Source organism: Mastigoproctus giganteus, chromosome 6 (genome assembly GCF_048544385.1).
Source record: "Mastigoproctus giganteus isolate SK-2022 chromosome 6, ASM4854438v1, whole genome shotgun sequence".
NCBI lineage: Eukaryota > Metazoa > Arthropoda > Arachnida > Uropygi > Thelyphonidae > Mastigoproctus > Mastigoproctus giganteus.
In genome coordinates this window covers 155,436,932-155,458,761 of record NC_143580.1, presented here as the reverse complement: position 1 = coordinate 155,458,761, position 21,830 = coordinate 155,436,932, and the positions used below count along the sequence as shown (strand labels likewise).

At 37.7% G+C, this 21,830-nt stretch overlaps 1 protein-coding gene across 3 annotated transcripts in view; it reads right to left on the bottom strand.

Moving 5' to 3' along the window:
- Positions 1–1,932: 1,932 nt before the first annotated feature.
- Sec23 (transport protein Sec23) overlaps positions 1,933–21,830 on the bottom strand; it is a 250,336-nt gene continuing 230,438 nt past the window's right edge. For 2 of the 3 annotated variants that reach the window (XM_090376546.1, XM_090376547.1), the window contains one exon: positions 1,933–2,538. In XM_090376546.1, the coding sequence (XP_090232672.1) occupies positions 2,446–2,538 (93 nt within the window). In that variant the 3' untranslated portion in view covers positions 1,933–2,445. The remainder of the gene's footprint in view (positions 2,539–21,830) is intronic. The other variant, XM_090376548.1, reaches the window with a different exon arrangement.

Here is a 21,830-nt window from a genome sequence, read left to right as displayed (position 1 = left end):
TTTTTTGAAAAATTTGGGGTCTAAAAACTGGGTGTGTCTTATACAGTGGCTGTAGATTTTTTTTACTTACATTTCCCGCTTTTTCGCACCTGTTGTCTTTGCGCTCATTGTTTCGCACTTGTTACCGGTATATTAGGTTATGTTCTGCCCAGAAATGGCTAAGAAAAGATTTTTGTACAGTGCTGAATTAAAGTTAAAAGTGTTGTTGTTGTTATTTGGTTTTTAGGAGCATTAGCAACTAAGGCCATATTGCTCCGGGATATGCGGTGGTCATTCCCTGACCTTTCCGCATCCTCCGTATTTGGTGGCGACGGGCTCGAACCCCGCTCTAATCAAGAAGCGTGTGCTATGCACTGCTGCTCCTTCCCACCTGGCTACGGAGGCGCCTAGTTAAAAGTGATCCAGTTTGCAAAAGTGAATGGAAATCGTGTTGTTGAACGTAAGTTTGGTCCTCTTCCAACTGAGAAAACAATCTGAGACTGGCTACGGGAAGAAGAAACCCTACTGAAAATGCCACGGCAGAAGAAGGCCATTAGAGGCAAGTCAGCAAAATGGCCTGATTTAAAGAGAGAATTGAAGATATGGATTGAGGAGCAAAGGGCAATTGGAATTCCTGTGTCCACAAAGATGGTTCAGCATGAGGCAAGAAAAATTGCTGATGAAAAAGTAGTTACTGATTTCAAAGGAGGACACAATTGGTGCTTCAGGTTCATGAAACGGAATGGACTAAGCATGCGTACATGCAGCAGACTTGCCCAAAAGATGCCTGAAAGCTATGAGCAGAAGGTCCTTGAATTCCATCGTTTTGTAATTCAATGTCGGAAGACAATCAGTTTGAGTTGGGACAGATTGCAAATATGGAAAAAGTCCCTCTTCAATTTGATGTCCCAAGTAACAGAACTGTTGATAAGAAGGGGGTGAAAACTGTAACTGTGAAGACAAGTGGACACAAAAAGAGCCATTATACAGTTGTTCTAGCTTGTTGTGTCGACAGGACCAAGCTGCCTCCTATGCTGATTTTCAAACACAAAACAAATCCCAAAAGAAGACATTCCTCGAGGAGTGATTGTCCACGTTCATGACAAGGGTTGGATGGATCAGGATGGGATGAAGATCTGGTTTGAGAAAGTTTGGAGCAGGAGACCAGGTGGGCTCTTATGCAAACCTGCCCTATTGGTGCTTGATCAGTTCGGGCACACATAACAAAAAATACAAAGAAGATTGCTGCAGAGCAAAAAACAAAACTTGCCATCATACCTGGAGGCTTGACATCCCAGCTCCAACCACTTGATGTCAGCATTAACAAACCCTTCAAAGCTGCCATGAGAGACGAATGGAACCAATGGATGAAGTCTTCTGGGGACAATTTGACACCAGCAGGAAGAGTGAAGAAACCAACTAAGGGAGAAGTTTGTACCTGGGTGAAAAGATCCTGGGATAACATCAAGAGTGAGTCGTTGTCAAGTCATATATAAGAAGTGTGGCATTTCAAATGCCATAGATGGAACTGAGGACAAGGCAATATATGAAGACAGTGATTCGTCAGACACAGATGAGGACAACCTATGGATGGGAGTTTTGACAGTGATGAGTTGTATGAATTTTATGATGAATAAAACTTGAGTTTAATAACTTTATGTAATACATTTTTTTTCAAATTTCGGGACTCAAAATTAAGGTGCATCTTATACATGGGGAAATACGGTAGTTACTGATAAAGTCAAAGATAGTTACTGACTGGCAAATCAAAAGACAATGTAAGGTACAATTTTTATTTATTTATTTTTTTTTTTTTTTTTACATATTCTTAAAAACTGATTTTAACAATAGAAAGACTAATGGCTAATACACTTTGTGCAAACACATTTTAGAATTATAAACAGTTATTTTCATTTGTACACATAACTATATTTTACATGTAATAGGCTTAATTACATAATTTAAGATATTTATCAATTTTATATTTCATTCTCACCTTTTGCACACTAGTGATATGTGATGTATCTTTATCAGATTGTTTAGGTGTTGTATTTCAAATGAAGATTTTAAACAGTAAATCAAGAAATATTTGAATAACAATAAGAAATATAAACTGTTGCAGTCAAGAATTCTTGACAGCTCTTTTTAAGAAAATTATACTTTTTGTGATGTTTTTGTATTGAGTATCACACAGAATAATTCTTAAACTTGTCATCAAATATATTAAAACCATCAAATAATCACTATGAAACTGTCTCTGAAAGGTTATATGTATAATAAATGAAATAAGTGATGCCAGTTTATTTATTCTGTGGTGGAAAACATTCAATAGTTACCACTGAAATGCTTTCTTTCACAGAATAGCTTCCAGGGGAAGGATGGAAGGGAGGGGGGGAAGAGAGAGAGAGAGAGAGAAATTCAACACAGATCCGTAAGATAACTGGTAGAACAACTAAATTCCATGATTTAAGCTGAACTGGAGACAGCAAGCTTCTTCAAATGATCCATGAAAACCTGGAGACTGACGTCATCAGTTAGCACAGGTGCACCCCCTACCTCCTGCAAAAAAAAAAAAAAAAATTTTTTTAAGTACTGTCATTATTCCAAATTTGTCAAAATTTTCTGTTTGTTTACTTATTGTTTATATAATTTAAATAAAGTTAGCAAGTCCACTTTCAGCATTGCAGTTTTAAGTTAAGAATCATTGGGAGGGGGCTTTTTTATCTTACATTTGAGATTAGCAAATCAAAATATAATATTAATAAAAACATTAGAAATTTTGAATTTAGTGTTTGTCAGTACCTTGTTCTGTTCAAGGGAATGTGATGGTGGGAAGCATTTGAATGGTGATAAAATTGCCAGAAAAAATGTTTTACAGAACTGTTTATCCGCATTATCTAATTCACCTGTCCTTTAAACATTTCTGCCATTTTGAATAACAAAATGTGATAGCACTACACAGGAGGCAATTGGCAGACTTAGTCACACTGAAAGAGCAATGATTAATATGGTAAACTACATGATTTAACAGATTTTGAAAGGGATATGAATAAAGAATGAAAGCTGTGGGTGCTATCACCATAACATGTATAGTGGGCTGTTCACCTCAGCATGTACCATGGGCAGTTTTCTGCAGAAATTTACAAGGATGTGAACAATGGCAAAACATGAAGCAGTAACAAGTAGTCTGGTGGAAAATTTAAGTTCACTTTATGGAGTGAGTGAGTGAGAGATTAAGCATAAAAGTCAGCTAACAGTGGAGGATCTCACTAGGTAGTACAATATCACTAGGCTCAGTGACCATCATGGATGATTTTGATTTCCTCAATGGTGATGGCTTTTTTTGAGCAGCACAATGCTTTTTCTTTCTTATCTGCTTCTTTTTTTTTTGCAAGTGGCAAAAGTCTGTGGCTTCCTTGCACTGTACGGCTAATACTAATGCATGGTAGATATGTAAAAATGCAAGACAAGGACCATAGGAATTATCAACGACACAGAGACCGAAGAGGACATAAAAAAAATATTACCTCCAACCCCAAGATTTCTACATTAGGGTTAACTGCGGAACCATAGAAAAGAAAGAGCTCATTAATAAAAATTTTCGATGTTAGCAAGGACATTACACAACTCATGGAGGAAATTATTTCCAGAAACCTTCAAGGAATTGCAGAAGAACTGGAGCCCCACAGGCTGGTCCAACCAAAGTAAAAAAAAAAAAGGAACAAGCAATAATTGGATAGTGAAGTTAGCCCCCAAGGGCCTGGCAAGTTTTAAAACATCAATCCAGATTGTATATTGAATGAGGAAGCCACCACTACCATGAATTTGTGGCCGTGCCAAAGTGCTATAAATACTGCAGGTTCGGCCACACTTCGCATACATGTGCTCAGATAACTGCCACATGCAGCCATTGTGCAGAGAGGGAACATGAATACAACTCATGTCCTAACAAAGATAAAGACCCACAGTGCTCCAACTGCAAGCTTAACAAGATGGACCACTCACACTCAATAAGATACCCTAACTGCTCAACATACCTGAGAATAAAGAGTCAATACAAGAACAGAATCGACACACCCTAAACCGTTTAATTCTACAAAGCTCAAGATACTCCAACAGAATGCCCAACAATCAAAAGCAGTTGCAGAACAACTCAGAATTAAGGCGGATGAACTGCTGACATCATAATCCTCCAGGAGCCTTACACACACACACACACACACACACACACACACACACACACACACACACACACACACACACACACACACACACTTAAAACGTGTGAGAGGATATCCAGTGACATACAAGGTCATCCAGGTGGAAGACGACACCCCCATGGGCAACTGTGCTGGTGCGCAATCCAAATGTAACAGCAACGAAGATACGCCCTGGGCAGCTTGCATCTACCTACTTACAGCCTTGGGGCCTCTCTACATGGTCTCCCTATACTGCAGGCCGGGAGAGGAAATATTCTTTGCAACCCGGTACCTACAGACACTACTCGACACATTGCCCAACCAGAGGATTCTCACTGGTGCCAATGTAAACTGGCGGTCACCAACTTGGCACAGCACCACACCAGACCACCAGGGAACAAGAAACGGACAGCTCCTTGAGGACTTCCTGGCAACCTCCCCTCTAGTACCAATCAACAGACCAAATCAGCTACCAACACTCTGTGGGAGGCAACTATAGATGTCACCCTAGCAACCAACAACATCGCTGGCTACTTCTCTGACTGGGAGGTGCAGGATGCCTGACCACAGAGTGATTACATACCAGATCCTCCGAACCATAACCAGATCACCGCTAATCAAACAGGCCACTAATATGTTTGCAACTAAAAAAACTGATTGAGAACTCTTCAAGGAACACTTGACTGCCACTACAAATGAACATCTTCGACAACAACCCCAACTGAGGGAACCCAATGATCTACAAAGAGAAGTCACAAGGATAATCACAGCAGCTTCTGAAGCGGCAATAAAAAGAAAGAATCCGAGGCCTGGTGCTGTCCCTTGGTGGACACCTAAAATCCAACAGCTGAGAACAGAAGTAATCACAAGACGGAAGCAGTTTCAAAGATCCTAACGCAGCCGAGGTTGCTGCACTGAAGGAAAGCTATAGGAATGCAAGGAACCGCTACACCAGCCTCATTCAAAAATCAAAGCAGAAGGTCCAGGAGCTATATCTCCTAGACACTGAGGAAGAAGAATACAGGGCACTTCTGAGATTTGCCCAGAACCTTTTCTCCAGAAGAACACTACTTGCGCTTCATGGACCAGACTAATTAAAACAAGATAATAAACACCTCATAACTTGGATGCTAGGCTGACATCCTTAGACCTCCCACGACTTGACTAAGACTGTAGCTCTGCTGCCACCACCAAAGAACCAAGAACATCATCTCCTGGACACACACACACACACACACACACACACTATTCAGCTGATATGCGCAAAATGCCTACAGCTGAAGAAGAACTGAACTTGCCTTCCACAACAACCGACAAACCAGGACATTGACTTTACCTGACCAAAACTGAAAGGAACAGGAGAAAACCCAAATTGATGAGGAAAACATACCCTATTAAATGGACCAAGAACAAGCGAGAGTGAAAACCCACTATACAAGAGTGCACAGAGGATATCCCCAAATGATGTTGGATGGAGTGCAAACTCCAACCCTCCGACAGCACCCTGGGACACAGGGTTCAAATCTAGAACTGAGATAAACAGACTTGATCCTGAAACTGACTGAAATAATCTTTGAGAAAACGAAACATAAGCTAACCAAGTGAACTAGAAACCCAAATATCACAACTGAACTGAACAATTGCTGCCACATGCCCTATTGGCAACCTTGTGCTGGGCTCTAGCCCAACACACTTTCATTCCCTTCCATGGCAGGGGGCGGGAGGTGACAGTACTCCTGTCCCCTCCTCTCCCTGCCACCCCCTATTTTCTTCTCCTGGTAGGGCACATGCATGCCCCACTGTTCTGCCTCGGGGTCGCCTTCTATCATTCCCACACCTGTCTCCCCCCCCAGTCTTCAGTCTCCCTCCCTACTCTGCATATATCGCCAGCAAACACCCCACACAATGAATAATTTTTAAGTGTCCAAATACTCACTGCATGTGTAAAACCCCTTTCGGCCTAACTTGATTCTAGTGTCCGTCACCCCCTATTTTTTTTTTCATAGGCATGGCAGGAAGGGCCTATGAAGGGCCACTGAAATCTCAGGAAACTAGGTGGCGGGACCTGCCTCCACGGGGCCGAGTGTGGGCAACGTTGGGCTCCAGAAGGGGTTTAGTGGTTAAATGGCCAGAAGAACAATATATAACACTACACTCATACAATATCCCACCCCTTTTAAATCTCTGGTCTTCCCAGTGAACTGGTACACCTACAATGAAAGCATTGCGGAGATGGGGGAAACCCCTGGTGCCATTTGACACTAAATACACTTTACTTTAATCATTTAAAACTTGAATGTCAGATAGGGAATTAATAACACGAACTTAAGGGGGCCAAGGGCTCAAGCCCTATTAGCTGTGCCTGGATTTGCCCCTGGCTATGCAATCCCAGATTTATTCAAAACTTGCTTATGGTTCATATGCCAGTTACTTATGGCTACAAGCAAAATGTAATGTGTGCAATATACAGTGTAGCGAACTAATGTATATATTACACAGAACTAAATGATGAACTCATCTGCTATAAACAAGTTTTGAATGGAACTTGAGACCTTGTAGTCTTCTCATTAAAGTGGCTAATATGTCACTTAAATTGTATTTAAATCCTCTATTTCAATAATATTCAGTGTAAAAATATGTACACAAACAAATGCACACCCAAGTTTATTGAAACTGATATATGCTAATACATCAGTTCCAATAAAGTTTCATTAGCAGTGAATTACTCATAACAGTCCTGTTATGAGTAATTCACTGCTATTCCTTTAGTAATTCACTATTAAGATTCTACCCTGTATCTTAATAGACTACTTTTCAAAAGCTAAGGAATAAACACAAAACCAACATAAATAAATAAATAAATAAAAAAAAAATATATATATATATATATATACACAGTCGAACTTGGTTATAACAAGCACGGCTGTAATAAGCAAAAAGCCATAATGATTTTAATTTATGCATATTCCCATACAATTGCTCATAGTTATAACGAGCATACTACACGGATATACCAAACAAATTTTGGTAACTATGCAAACATTCTTAATTGCTTGGGTAGTCGGAAAAACCACATTCTTTGAATAGACGAAAATGAAAAGGGCGACTTAGCTTTATGACTACCTGCATCGGATTCGCAGCCAGTTTATGACCTTGTCCTCTGGGGACAGGGGGGCTATACAATACTGCATTGGCATTCTGTTTGTCACATTACCATATTTACAGATTGTCTTGTATTCACTGAACCATAAATTTATTACGGGACTTCTAAGAATTTTGGAAACTGGACGTGGTTTCTAAGAACGTTGAATGGATTTCTTGACTTCTAAGAACTTTGTACGCAGATCACTTTATCATTCTTAAAGTAAAATCAGTTAGAAAAACAGTGTCTCTCTCGATTTGTGAAAAAGTGGAAATTATTCATGAGTTAGAATGTGGTGCAAAAAATGAAGTGTGTAAAAAGTTTTATTTGTCCTCTTCAAGTGTATCGACATGGTGGAAGGATAAAGATGTTTACATGTCGGCACTGGAAAAGAACATAACAGAAAAAAAAAAAAAAAAATTTAGAAAGTGCAAGGTTACAGATGTCGAAGCATTACTTCAATGGTTCACTACACAAAGAAGTACTGGATTTTCAATAGATGGTCTGATCTTGAAGGCTCAAGCAGAAAAATTTGCTAAACAATTTGGACGCGAGGATTTTGTATGTGGAGAATCTCAATCTGCAGATCCAATAATGGCAAATGAATGGATTGACCATGTTTGGGCAGAAATCAGGAAAGATTTCAATGATGAAGACATCTACAATGCCAACGAAATATGACTGTTTTATAATTTGACACCTGACAATACATTTAAATTCAAAGGGGAAAAATGTGTTGGTGGAAAAAAATCAAAGGCTCGCTTGACAGTATTCGTATGCACAAATATGACAAGAACTGATAATTAAAAAAAAAACAACTTTTTTTTTTATCAGAAATCGTTAAAACCTCGGTGTTTCAAAAACGTAAGGAAACTTCCTGTGGATTACACTGCAAACAAAAAAGGACATTTGGACAGGAGATGTTCGAAATGCTTTAGTAGCAATGCAGATAACCTGATGCTAAAATCATTAACAGAGGGTGTTATTTACAGTTGGAGGATGTTGTTCTGTGATGGAATTTACTCTGATGATGAAAAGCATAACACTTAATACGGATTCCTGTGGTACTTACTCCCTCCTCTTGGCAAAAGGGACGAGAGTGTGTGGATTCTACACTTGGAAAGAATGATTGGCCAAACAGTTTTTAATAAAAATGGAGAGGATTCCTCTAACGCCGAGGCTATGTAGGTCTTTTAAAATGTCAAATCTCCAAGATGGATCATACGCTTTTTCTGTATCAAAGAACACACCAAATATTCTCGTTTCAGGAAAGCATCCTGGATTGACATTGGCAGTTTAATTAAATGGTCCAGAGTGGACTTGTTTTTTTGTAAGCCACACTGCATGCTGGAGAGAAAGTTGTTTGATTCTAAATACTATACAAGACGAGCAATGAACAAACAGCTAGTTAAACAGGTCAAAAGTTGGTAGGAATTTTAGGATCCTTTCCTGGTTTAGCAAGAATGGTTGCCTTGCACCAGGCATCCAGAAGCTGCTCTTCACTAAAGACTCTGGCATAAGAAAAAAGCACATGATCCACAGGTATTTTTAAAGAAAGTTGCTTAATCATTTCGTAATGAATCCAATCTGGTACAAGAGCACTTGCCTTAGAAAGGATTAGAGCTCTGTTCAGCTCATGTATAGTGAATGGTCTATTGCAGGGATAAAGGCCCTTTGATGTGAAATTGAGTGCCTGTTTTTAATTTTTATGTTTCAAGACTGGGGAATAAGACGATATCGCAGAGATATTAGAAAATATTTCCCCAAGAGCATTAGCTATTGCTGTTAGCTCTGCAGTGGTGCATCCATTATACTCTAGGATTGATGAAAGTTGAGATGTATATCTTCCCTTCATATTCCAGACCACCTTGGAGCTAATGCATCACTATGAAAGTAAATTTAGTAAAAGTACAATACTTTATAGATAACCTTATTGCTATTAATGAGCCTAACTTTTTACAGAATATTGCTATTTTTTATCCTACTGAATTACAGCTTAAGTGTACTAATAAACAGAGTATGTTAGCAGCCACATTTCTAGATATAGAAATGGATATTACAAATCAGAAAATACAAATTAAAGTATTGGCATTGGAACTACACATTGACATTCAAACATCTCCCATAGGATTCATAATAATATTACTATATCACAAGGATTAAGATTAATTAGAATATGCAATAGTCTCAAAAATATTTTAGTTTCACTAAAAGCATTTATTAATAATGCTTAGGAGAAATGATTTTCCTCTTAAATTTATACTTAAGTATCTATGTAGAGCTGTTTTTATAGCTATAATGTTGTTGTTGGGTTTTTAGGAGCATTAGCAACTAAGGCCATATTGCTCCGTGGATATGCGGTGGTCATTCTCTGACCTTTCTGCATTCTCTGTATTTGGTGGTCACGGGCTCGAACCCCGGTCTAGATCAAGAAGCATGTGCTACGCACTGCTGCTCCTGCCCACCTGGCTACGGAGGTGCCTTATAGCTATGAAAATATGGCATAAAAGTATTAACCCTTATACAGTGATTATAAAGTTAGGGATATACTAATCAGATGTCTTCTTTTTAGCTTATGTGTATATATGTACATATTAGGCACTTCCCATGGAACTGTTGATCTGTATCTTACACTCTGAAAAAGATGTATACCCATAGTTCTCGCGGAAGGAATTAATTTTTAATTGTTTGTAAATTTATATTTTGTATTAATATCTAGTGTTTTTCATAACTTTTTATGGTACTGGTTTCAGTTTCTTTTTCACCATTGGTTTCTGTTACTTATGTTTCAATTTCTCAATTGGTTTCTGTTTCTTAAAAAAAATTTTTTTTTTTTGTCAAAAATAAAACAAATTTCCATAAATAGATATTGGTAATTTTAAGCATTAATATTCTGGCATTTGAGTTATGTTCAGAGGTCGCTGATGTCCATTGTTTTTAATTGGAGGAAGAGGGAACCGTTATCTTGATTGGTTGTAGAGGGAGCTTTGATATTTCTTTCATTTCCTGTAGCAGCTAGGGTTTATCCACATTTTTTTCAAGTTCTGATGCAGTGGTAAGGATTGCTTTGTTCTTTAAGATTGTTAATCAGTACTTGATACAGGCAATTTTAATTATTATGACTTTTAATTTTAATTTCATTTCAGATGCATAAATTCACGTTTAATAATTATTATAAGTACATGCTTCTTTACACACTGAAATATCAGGAACCCTGCTAAGGGACAGGGCTTTACACCCCCTGGTAATTTTCCAAAGTAGTTTACATTCATTTTCTTTTTCCTTATCTGTATACTATCTAACTCTAATATCTTATGCCTCAAAATCTATTAGAGTATTTGAGAGAGATTGAGGTACTATTTCTATCCTTGCAGCCTTTTCCTTTCACCTCAATATTGGTTTATACCTTTGCTTTGCTCTTCACAAGTTTGGTTTGGTTTATTTGGATTTTTTTGGCGCACTAGCAACTACGGCTATGGTGCGCCAAGACTAGGTAATATTTAAAATTTTTTTTTTTTTTTTTTTAAATTCTCGGTGACCTAATTAGTAAGGCCACCATGTCCATATATATAATAACAATGATATAAAAAATAAATCAATAAAAACGTAACAATAACATAAATTAAATATAATTAAAAACTTTTATTAATTTAAAATAGCTAAAAACAGCCGACACGTTGTCATTGTCAGATAAAATCTGACTGAGTGTATACGGCTCAGTCAGATGATTAAAAGCGGTAAGACGGATATTGCTAAAATCTGGACAGTCAATTAAAAGGTGTCTAATCGTTAAAACTGTGCCACAGGACACACACATAGGAGGGTCACCAGCCCTCAGCAAAAACCAGTGAGTTAAATGACTGTGTCCTATGCGGGTCCGGGCAAGAACAACTTCCTCCTTACGATTCCTGCGCAGACTAGACTGCCACGGTTCAATTACAGGCTTTATACGATATAATTTATTTCCAGTCTGTTTATTCCACGATTCCTGCCATTGGGAATGAACCTTTTGATGTACTATTTGCCTGTAGTCTGTATAGGGGACTAGCAGGCAACGGTTATTATTGGGAATTGCTGATTTGGCTGCGGCGTCAGCCAAATCATTTCCCCTAATCCCAATGTGGCTGGGAATCCAGCAGAAGCGGATGTCATATTCGCGTTCATGGAGAACGTGAATCTTCTGCTGAATACTAGACAGAACTGGATGAGGATTATATCTCACAGATATTAAAGCCTGTAACACGCTGAGAGAATCAGAATATAAAATGAACCGTTGGTATTGGCATTTACTAATGTGATCCAAGGCTAACTCAATTGCGTGCAGCTCTGCAGTAAATATGCTGCATTCAGAGGGAATCTGCTCCGATGTAGTGCTATCTGTAAAGACAGCAGCAGATCCCACATATAATTCCGACTTCGAACCGTCTGTGTAGACTGGCGCGAAGTCGGAATATGCAGCTCGGTGTGCTGAATAAAGCTGCAGGTAGACCGAAGATGGAGTGTCCGACTTTCCCCAATTTCTAAGGGACAAGTCACACGCCGGGACACGAGCATGCCAGGGTGGAAAGGGTTGCTTTGGTGTTTGGGCAACCTTGTCTACCTTCATATCAAGTTCTTTGAGTAGCCCTTGGAGACGAATACCAAGAGGACGATTGGCAGTCTTACGGGTGTTGTACAAATTTTCCCATCGTGGCTCAAAAACGAATGGCCACGTAGGATGGTCTGGCAGGGATTTCAGTTTTAAGGCGTACTTTAGAGACAACTGCTTACGACGAAGCGATAACGGTGGTTCGTTTGCTTCGACGTATAAGCTCTGGACAGGAGATGTTCGAAATGCTCCAGTAGCGATACGTAGAGCCTGATGATGGACAGGGTCCAGCCATCGAAGGGCACTGTCTCTGGCTGAAGTATATACTTGGGACCCATAATCTAATTTGGATCGCACAAGTGCACGATACAGCCGTAGTAGGGTGCATCTGTCTGCTCCCCAAGATGTAGAGGAGAGCGAGCGGAGAATATTAAGCCCACGCGTGCACTTTGTGCGGAGTTGGCGAATGTGATCCAAAAAGGTCAATTTTTTATCGAATATGAGTCCCAAGAATTTTATGTTCGCTGCGCTCTTCACAAGTAAAGATACACTTGTATATTTTTCTTAAGTAACAGAAACACTTGGTTATAATTTTTTTATGGGTTATGTTATAATGTTAAATAATAATGTTAAAATTAATTATTTTAGTTTTTCCTATCTGTTATTTTTGTCAGTCTGCTGTTAATTTCAGATAACTTATTATTAAATGAACTTATATCAACTCAAATTTCAACTTAACTTATGATTTATACTATATTTAGTATAACATAAATTTGGTTAGGCTCGCATATAACTAGCAGAAACAGATAGTTTTGGTTGTTATTGATGGCATACATTGAAACAAGCTAGCCCCATGATGACATGCCTTTCAACGTAAGCCTTATTCAATAATAACTGATGAAATTTGGTATTTTAGATTTTGTATTTTGTAAATATGGAATTATTATGATTATTATTATCTTTGCTTTATATAAAGGCTGATGGGGTCCTTTGTATGTTGCAGATATTCACTGCAAATATTGTTTTTAAATTTTAATCTGTCGTGATAAATGAATGACATTTCATTTATCACGTGGTATTTACCATTTTATGCTATATCTATTGAATTTGTATATACGTGTATATATATATATAATAAGAAGAAATGACATTTATTACCATGAGAAATTATCAACAAATTAGGTTTTATTAAACTCATATAGAATAGAAGCTCAATTTGTACACTAATTTGTTAGAAGGTAATAGTAGCGGTGGCATGCAATGCAAGAAAGCAAGTGTAAGCTTATGCAGAATCAGCCAAGAAAAAAAAAAAAAAAAAAAAAAAAAAAAAATACAAAACAATTCCCTCTAAATGTTTGTCTAATTCCTCCTTAAATTTATTTAACCTATTAACTTCCACAACGACAGATGGAAGTTTGTTCCAGCAATTAACCACCTGCTGGCTAAAGGCAAATTTCCACACATCTATTCTACATCTGTCGTTTCTCAATTTGAATTTATGCCCCCTTAGGTTCGTAATCTAAACAAGTGGAAGACTCCCATCAGAATTCAGCGTGCTCAACCCATTCAAGGCCTTATACCCCTCAATCAGATAACCTCGCAAGATGCCTAGTCTTCAGCAGCTGCAATTTGCAGAACTTAAGCCTCTCTTGGTAAGAGGATCCCTTCAGTCCCCTCAAAAATCTTATTGCCCTTCTCTGTACACGCTCAAAGCAAATTTACATCCTTCCTAAAATGAGGCCTCCAGACTTGTACGCAGTACTCAAGGCATGGCCTGACTATTGCCTTATACAGAGGGACAATCACCTCCTTTTCCCTGCTAGCAAAATTCCTATATATCATTGACAAAACTCCATGACCTGCCTTAGCAGCCTGTCTGCATTGCTCAGAAAACTTCATATCTGACTGCACAATTACTCCCAGGTCTTTTTCATTTTCTACCACCTTAAGTGTAGTACCACACAGTTGGTACGTTTCTCTTGGGTTACTTCTACCCATATGCAGTACTTTGCATTTGTCAATGTTAAACTGCTCAAATTTTCTAGATCCTGTTGCAGTAGTATATACTGCCATTACTATCATCAACAACCCTGCCAACCTTTGTATCATCTGCGAACTTCGACACTGAGCATGTGTCGAAGTTCGCAGAATCGATAAATAAACAAAACAACAGTGGATCCAACACCAAACCCTAATAACATTAGTCCACAAAGAGCAGCATCCATTGATTACCATCCTGTCTTCTTCCACTCAGCCATCCTTTTATCTATTGTAGAAACTTACCCTTAATACCATTCTGCTCCAATTTGTACAGTAGTCTTCTATGTGCAACAGTGTCAAAAGCTTTCCTGAAATCCAAGTATATGATATCAAAATTATTTTTTTGCATCCAGTTCCTTTGTAACTACATCATAATATCCAATCAAATTTGTCAGACAAGACTTTCCCTTTACAAACCCATGCTGTGCCTGAATTATTGCTGCAGTCTTGTCTAGATGATCCTGCAATGCATCTTTAACCAGTGACTCCATTATTTTACCAGGAACAGAAATTAAACTAATTGGTCTGTAATTACTCGTGTCACCCTTCGATCCCCCCCCTTTGTGAATTGGGGATACATTTGCACATCTACAGTCTGTGGTGACCTTCCCTGAGTACAAGGATGCTCTCATGATTATGGCTAAGGGTTTGCTTAGTTGCTTTTCTGCCTCCTTTAATATAACTGGACAGATCCCATCCACCCCAGGTGCCTTTCTTATGTTTAACTTCAACAATTTCTCCTCCACTTTGCTCTCAGTTATTACAAAATCATTAAGCACCCTGCTACAATTTGATAACCTTCTGGCATTTTCAAATCTTGATAACTCCTCATGTGTGAATGTAGATGCAAAATACTCATTCAGTTTGTTTGCTATCTGAGCAGGATCATCAACAGTCGAACCATCAATATCAAGTGGACCAATCAGATTCATCCCCTTCCTTTTAGAGTTTATATAAGTAAAGAAATCCTTGCTGTTTTTCTTAGCATCCTTTGCCAAAGATTTCTCGTAATCTGCCTTTGCTTGCCTAACCTCCTTTGTGATCTGATTACAGACTAGCTTATATCTGCCATAGGCCTCTGTGTCGCCTGATAATTTATATGCATCACATGCATTTTTCTTCTCTGTCACGAGTCTCATTAGTTCATTTGATAACCATTTAGGCCTAAACCTTGAACAATATGTCTTCATATGTATGAAACTTTTAGTAGCGTCCATGATTAATTCCTTGAATGCTTCCCACTTTGAATTTTCTGTTGGTAACATCATCAGTTGATCCCACTGTACGGAATTTAAAAACTGTCTGAGACCACTGTAGTCACCTTTACAGAAGCAAAAACCCTTTCCTTTACCCCTTAAGGTAATTATATCTTTAAGTAAATCCCACGTCAGTACACTGCCACCTAATGGGTCCTTTATCTTCAAATTCTTAATACATGAACGATCACTGCTAATAACTAGATCAAGAGTATTACCCTCTATGGTTGCCTCTCGAACATGGTGCTGCAGAAAACAATCATCCAATAAATCCACAAAAGTCTTACTAGTGTGCGAGTGACCAACCCACAAGTTCCAGTCAATATCTGGGAAGTTAAAATCCCCCATTATAAGACATTCTGATTTACTAGCCCACTCTATTTCTCTGTACAACTGTTCATTGTACTGTTTTGAGTCATTAGGCCTATAACACACTCCTACTCTTATTTTTGCTTTTGCAGTGCTCATGTCACACCAAACTGACTGTTCATCTATATCAACTGGATGCACTTCTTTTGATTTTATGTTTTTCTTAATTAACAGCATAACACTGCCTCCCTTCCTATCCTTTCTGTACACATTGTACTCCTCAAATTCCAATTCTGCATTCCTAATATCTGTGTGACACCACTTCTTTGATATCCCAACAATATTTGCCTTTGATCTCTTGACCAACATTTCAAATTCATCAAATTATTTACTATACTTCTAGCATTGGTATACATGCACCTATTCTTATTCTTAGTAACCCTAAGGGTGCTCTCATGTAGAATGCAGGTGACCGCTTACTTGGGACCAGCAGCTACAGGTAGCCTAAATGAATAATGTAAGTCAATGGGAGTGCATACAGTAACAGCGTGTGGACAGCGGCATCGCTTCTTGTGTTAATCCCCCAGCTTACCTCAACAAATTAAGTTTGCTGATTCCCAGGAAGCACAGATATCACTCAACTGGGTACGCGTTTCTCGCACCTCTGGCCCCTAGGCAACTGTTAGCACTACTGTTGCTGTAAAACGCAAGAATTCATGGTGACATAAAAGAGAACCAACCTGTAATCCAGAAGTTTTAAGCTGAAATTTTGATTTCAGACATTTATGGATTTATGTAGAATGCACAATATGGAACAAAAGTGTCAACTGGGTACACGTTGTCTATAAAAAGGAATACTATGGAGAAATGTTAGCAAGAAAAAATATTAATACTATTTATTATTCAAATTTGAAACAATATTTCTTGATTGGTTCTGATATATTTAAAAATTGCCCATTATAATCATCCAATTCGTTACATAAATTATGATATTCAAAATTTGTCTACTATAATGTATAAGGGATTTGGGTATACCCATCAGTTCCTTATTGTTTTCAAATCTTGAAAGAAAAAAAAATGCAAAAGTTAATCAGTATGACAACGAAGAAATGGTTTTGGAATTTGTAAAATAAACTTTTCATTACTTCACTTTTTAAATTTATACTTATTCTGTTTCTAAAAAAATCACATTGAATGTTTTATAAATAAATGTCTTTTTCTTTTTTTTAAGTTTCTTACTGTTTTCCTTTGTACAACAAATTGCAGCCTGCACGGTGCGTAAAATATGCATATGCATTATATTTTAAATCATGGCCTATCTAGGTTTTCTCTAGGTTTTCCCTCTGCAGTTAACATTAAATGAAACTTAATTATTTTGAAAAATCCATCGTATTTAGCAATAGAAATCATAAATGTCTACGATTTCTATTCTGCTTTCTTAAAAGAAAATGTATGAATTCTATTACTATTCTGTACCTAAAAACCACTGGTAATCATCCAAAATTAATCCACGGAAAAAGTGAATCACCCCTACCCTCTCCTCCAAGTCACACGTAGACAGGGGTGTCTGCAAAAACGTATCGGAATTAGTTAGTGCTGGTTGTGCTAAACCCCCTGCTTGCTTAAAAGAATTTTTATTTAAGCTCGCTGGTTGTCGACACCAAACATTTATTTCAACAAGGATTTATGTACGCAGCACGTTACATAAGTATATATATATATATAAATCTATTTTATATTAAATATATATATTTGAGGTAGAATTAATAAGTCTGTTAAGAAGTGTGAAGCTGGATGCGTATAAATTACACAAAATGCCAAAATTAATAGGAGAAGGGTAGCAGAAATTGGAGACGCTGAAGGCATGAGGAAGATAAACTGTGAATATCCTAATGAATTAAGCAAAATTATAGGCTGAATTGAATAGCCAATTAGAGAGAAGGGAGCTGTAAAGCAAAAATGATTAAATTAATATAATTAATATTTAAAAATGATATTAATTAATTAAATTAATATCATTTTTAAATATGATTAATTTAATCATATTTAAAAATAATTAAATTAATATATAATGATTAAATTATTAATAGCCAGCATCAAATATGGGTGAGCAATTTTGGTCCTAGAAAGGGGAAGAGAAATTATAAAATTAAAATCTGATGTTAGAACATCAGATTTTAATTTCTCTACCTCTTTTATATATTTCTCTACTAAAAATAATTTGATGTTAGCTAACATCAGTTTATAATTTTATAATTTCTCTACCCCTTTCTCGGACCAAAATTACCCACCCCTATTTCATGCTGGCTATTACTCCGTATATTAACTTAATCACTTCTGTCTAATTGGCTATTCAATTCAGCCTATAATTTTTGCTAAATTCATTATTTCATTAGGATATTCACATTCCTTCTCACGGCTTCAACATCTCCGATTTATGCTATCCTTCTCCTATTAGTTTTGGCATTTTGTGTAATTTATTAATTCTATCTCACATATATAAACTTTTATATCCTTTGCTGCTGCTGCTGCTGCTCTGCACACTCAGGTGCAAATGTCATATATATTTATATATGGGTATGGGAAGAATCTTTCCCCTATATATGTATTGAAGAAATATATTGTATATAAAAAGGTGGAAAATCAAAGCGTAGTCATCTTATTATTTTTTTTTGTCTTAAAAATTACAATATGGTATTTATCGTTATTGCCAATAATTCTCAGTAAGTTTGGATTACAAAGTAAGTGATTTTAAAATGTTGAGTTCGAGAGAGATGTAGCGAAGTCATAATTTGACTTATGTAATTTTGAGGTAATACAGCACTTAATGCAATCAGCGCATTAATTTTATTTATTCTGTTGGTATTGACCGAAGGTGCAAAAGCACAGAATATTTAATGAAAATTCGTTTTAAGATGTGATTTTTTTTTAATATATTTATAAAAAAAACTAGGAGACACAAGTGTAAAATCCGCGGGACGTCCGAGGACGCCCTAAAAACTAGGACATGTCCTCGGAAATGAGGAAGTCTGGTAACCACGTATAGGGTGAAGATTAGTCTTTAAAAAGAAAGATTATCATTTTTTGTACAATTCTGGCTGGCGGCTGACACTGGACGAGATGCCAGGTTTGTTCGGCATGGGACAATATACTTATGTATATTATATCTTAAGTTCAAAATGTATTATCTTTTTGTCTTTTATTATAATGTTTTTTACTTTTTCGATTTGTAACTATACTTCTTCCTCTTTTCTAATTTCTTTTCTATTCTCCTCAACTGCCATCAATACATAACGCTTATTTATATATAGCTTCTGAACACTTCGCAACTTTAACAGGGTTTTTTTTCGTTGATAAATTTTAAATTCTTTGCTTGCAAAAATTTTATTTCCTTCCTCTCAATTATTTCAACGAATTGTTGAAATAATTGAAAGAGGAAGGGAATAAAATGCCCATCGCACGAAAATGTCTTGCGATGGGCATTAGTAAACAACCAGCTCCCTCTCTTTTCCCCTAATTATTTATCTTTTGATAAGTTTCATCTGAAAATTACGGGACACCCGCTGAATTGCAGGAAGAGATAATCGGAAATTTTACGGTAGCAGTTTACCCGAGAGCTAAAGGGATTATCATTCCGCAATACAGTAGTGCCCGTAAAACCTACCCCAGTGAGAAGTTGCACCGGTCACTGCTTTCTATGTCGCCGTAGCCTAGTGGTCAGCTGAATACGGTACTGTTTCTTGTATTCAGTCTATCTTGTAAAACTCCTCTGACCGTTTTACAAGATAGACTGAATACAAGACTGCTGAATACGGTGCTGTTTCTTGTATTCAGTCTATCTTGTAAAACTCCTCTGACCGTTTGGTCGTCCCGGAGTATAAACAGAAAATTTATTTATTTATTTATGTGTTCATACCCAGTGAGAAGCTTCAGCTGTGTGTCGCTGCTGGTTCAAAGTAAGCAGTCACCTGCGTTCTACGTGAGAGCACCCTAACACATCCGATATACCCACCTGTTTCACAATGACTGTCATCAGTCCCTGAAACCCCCAGCACCCCTTGGTCCATGCCGCTGCTTGTTCTAATAGAAGTAGTGCAAGAATCACCCTCACCTCTGCCTGCAGCTACTTTTAATCTTTTAGTCTGTGAATCCCCCCATTTTCCAACCCACCTAACACTGCCTCGATAGCATCAGCAAATATTCTTGCACCCTTTCTATTTAAGCGTATTCCATCCCTGTAGAAGCAGTCTCTCCTGTTAACAAGCACAGACCACACCGAAAAAAAATGCTACCCCTTGAGCCTTGCACATTCCTTCCAGGGCCGAAATGATTGACAAGGATCTCATCATGTACTCCCTCCTATCGTGTCTGGGCAGAATTGCAGACACTTTCAAATTTAACCCTAACTCACGACTTTTTTTTTTTTGCAACACTGACCTGTACTTGTTAAGTAAATCTGCAGATCTCCTATTCTTAATGTTATTGGTGCCAACGTATACAACAATATCACTCTTTGTGCCCTTAAAAGATGATATATGCTTTACAACGTCATCAACTTTTGTCCCTGGCAGACATACCCTGGTCCTATTCCATCTATCTTTTTTACACCCTGTCTCCCTGACAATAGAGTCACCAACAATGACTAACTCCTGTGGGACCAGCGCATCCTGCCTTGGAGATTGCTGCTATGTTGCCTGATGCCCAAGAGTGAGCTCTGGCAGTGGGTTGGGCAGCTGAGAGCTTGATGGGCCCCTCATATTAATTTCTTATACCCTACACCCCAAGCTCTCATAGACACCCATTAGAATGCTGAGTTGACGCCTAATTTCTAGATACTCTCTGCACCTGGTACACACAAAGACATCCTCCTTGGCTAGATCATGTTCTGTTCCAGAGAGTTCAGCAAACATTTCACAAGTTGCACATTTTTCTAGGCTATGATGTGTTGGAGAATCGCCCCCCCCTCAGTTCTCCCCAGAGTCACAGCACTCCTGCCACTTTGTGCCCATTGCTTTGCTGCTCTAGTCTGGGGCATGATATTTTAAATTAATAAGATCAATAAATTTAATTAATTAATTGTCAATACTGCACTATCTAATAGAATCCTAAATGCAGTGATGCATATTACACTATATATTTTTACGTTAGAGCTACCTAGTTACCACAATTAAAAATCTGAATTCCCTACCACCCTATACAAAAACAATGGCTGCAAGATTCGAACCAAACAACGGTTTTACGTATATTAAGTATTAATCTACAAAAACTCTTATCTAAATTAAAAATAAAAATAACCAGCATAACCAGAACTCTAAGGCTACGTATAAAGTACAATAAAAAATAACAATCAGGTAAATAAAATGGCAAACACGTTGCTTTTTCGGAGCCTGTAATTCACAGCTGGAATTTTTAAAGAGAGTCAGCTTAGAGACTTATTTGCCTCTGGTTCCTTTTTTCCTATCAGCAGAACCAGTATCCTTGAGTTTGGAAAGAAATCTACTCACTGTCGACTGATTACATGATACTATATAAGCAATATATGGGTGATGTAGTGTAGCAACTGAGCTTGTATTCCCTATAAGTTTAACAAAATCTGTTTTGTTAAACTTATACGGAACTGATTAATGTCACGTGGTATAATAGTATTGTTTTAATATTATTATATAATTTACTGTAGAAACCAAATAATATCCTTTCCCAACTATACACCACTGGGCATGTTTTGGATTTGCAGCTTCAACTACAATGTCTCCAGAACATAGCCTTTTCGTGGATTTTGGAGATCCTGCCAACCCTTCTAATCCTTTCTCGATGAAGAGGGAGGGCAATTTGCCGATTGCCTGCTTTCTCTGGTGGAATAGAGAATGAGAAAAACTGTTCACTGATGATAGTGTATTCTCAGTTCTTAGGGCTTCAGAAGAAGAAAGATTTAAATTACTCATAGGAGTAAAATAATTTCTGATGCCCTAAGTACCTCACCCATAGTGGAGCCCTATAACAGGATTCCCACTTGAAAATTAGCAGGTACTGCATATGTGAATGGATAGCCAAGTTTTGCTTAGAGTATCATACTCATATTTCCCAATAAGTTTTGACCCTGTCCCAGGATCAAAGGGAAGGAGACTTATTGTAATGCAGTCAACTTTAGTAGTAAGAACCACCTGCTGATTGATCCCGGTTAGGCCGGTCTGGAAACTCCTGCTTTGTAAAAGTTGTGTATTAGAGCTGGACCCCAACCCACCAGGATCTCCCCCTTCCCGAGTTTCCACGGGTCATGATGCATGGCTGCACTTGCTGGATTTCAATGATGTTCCCCT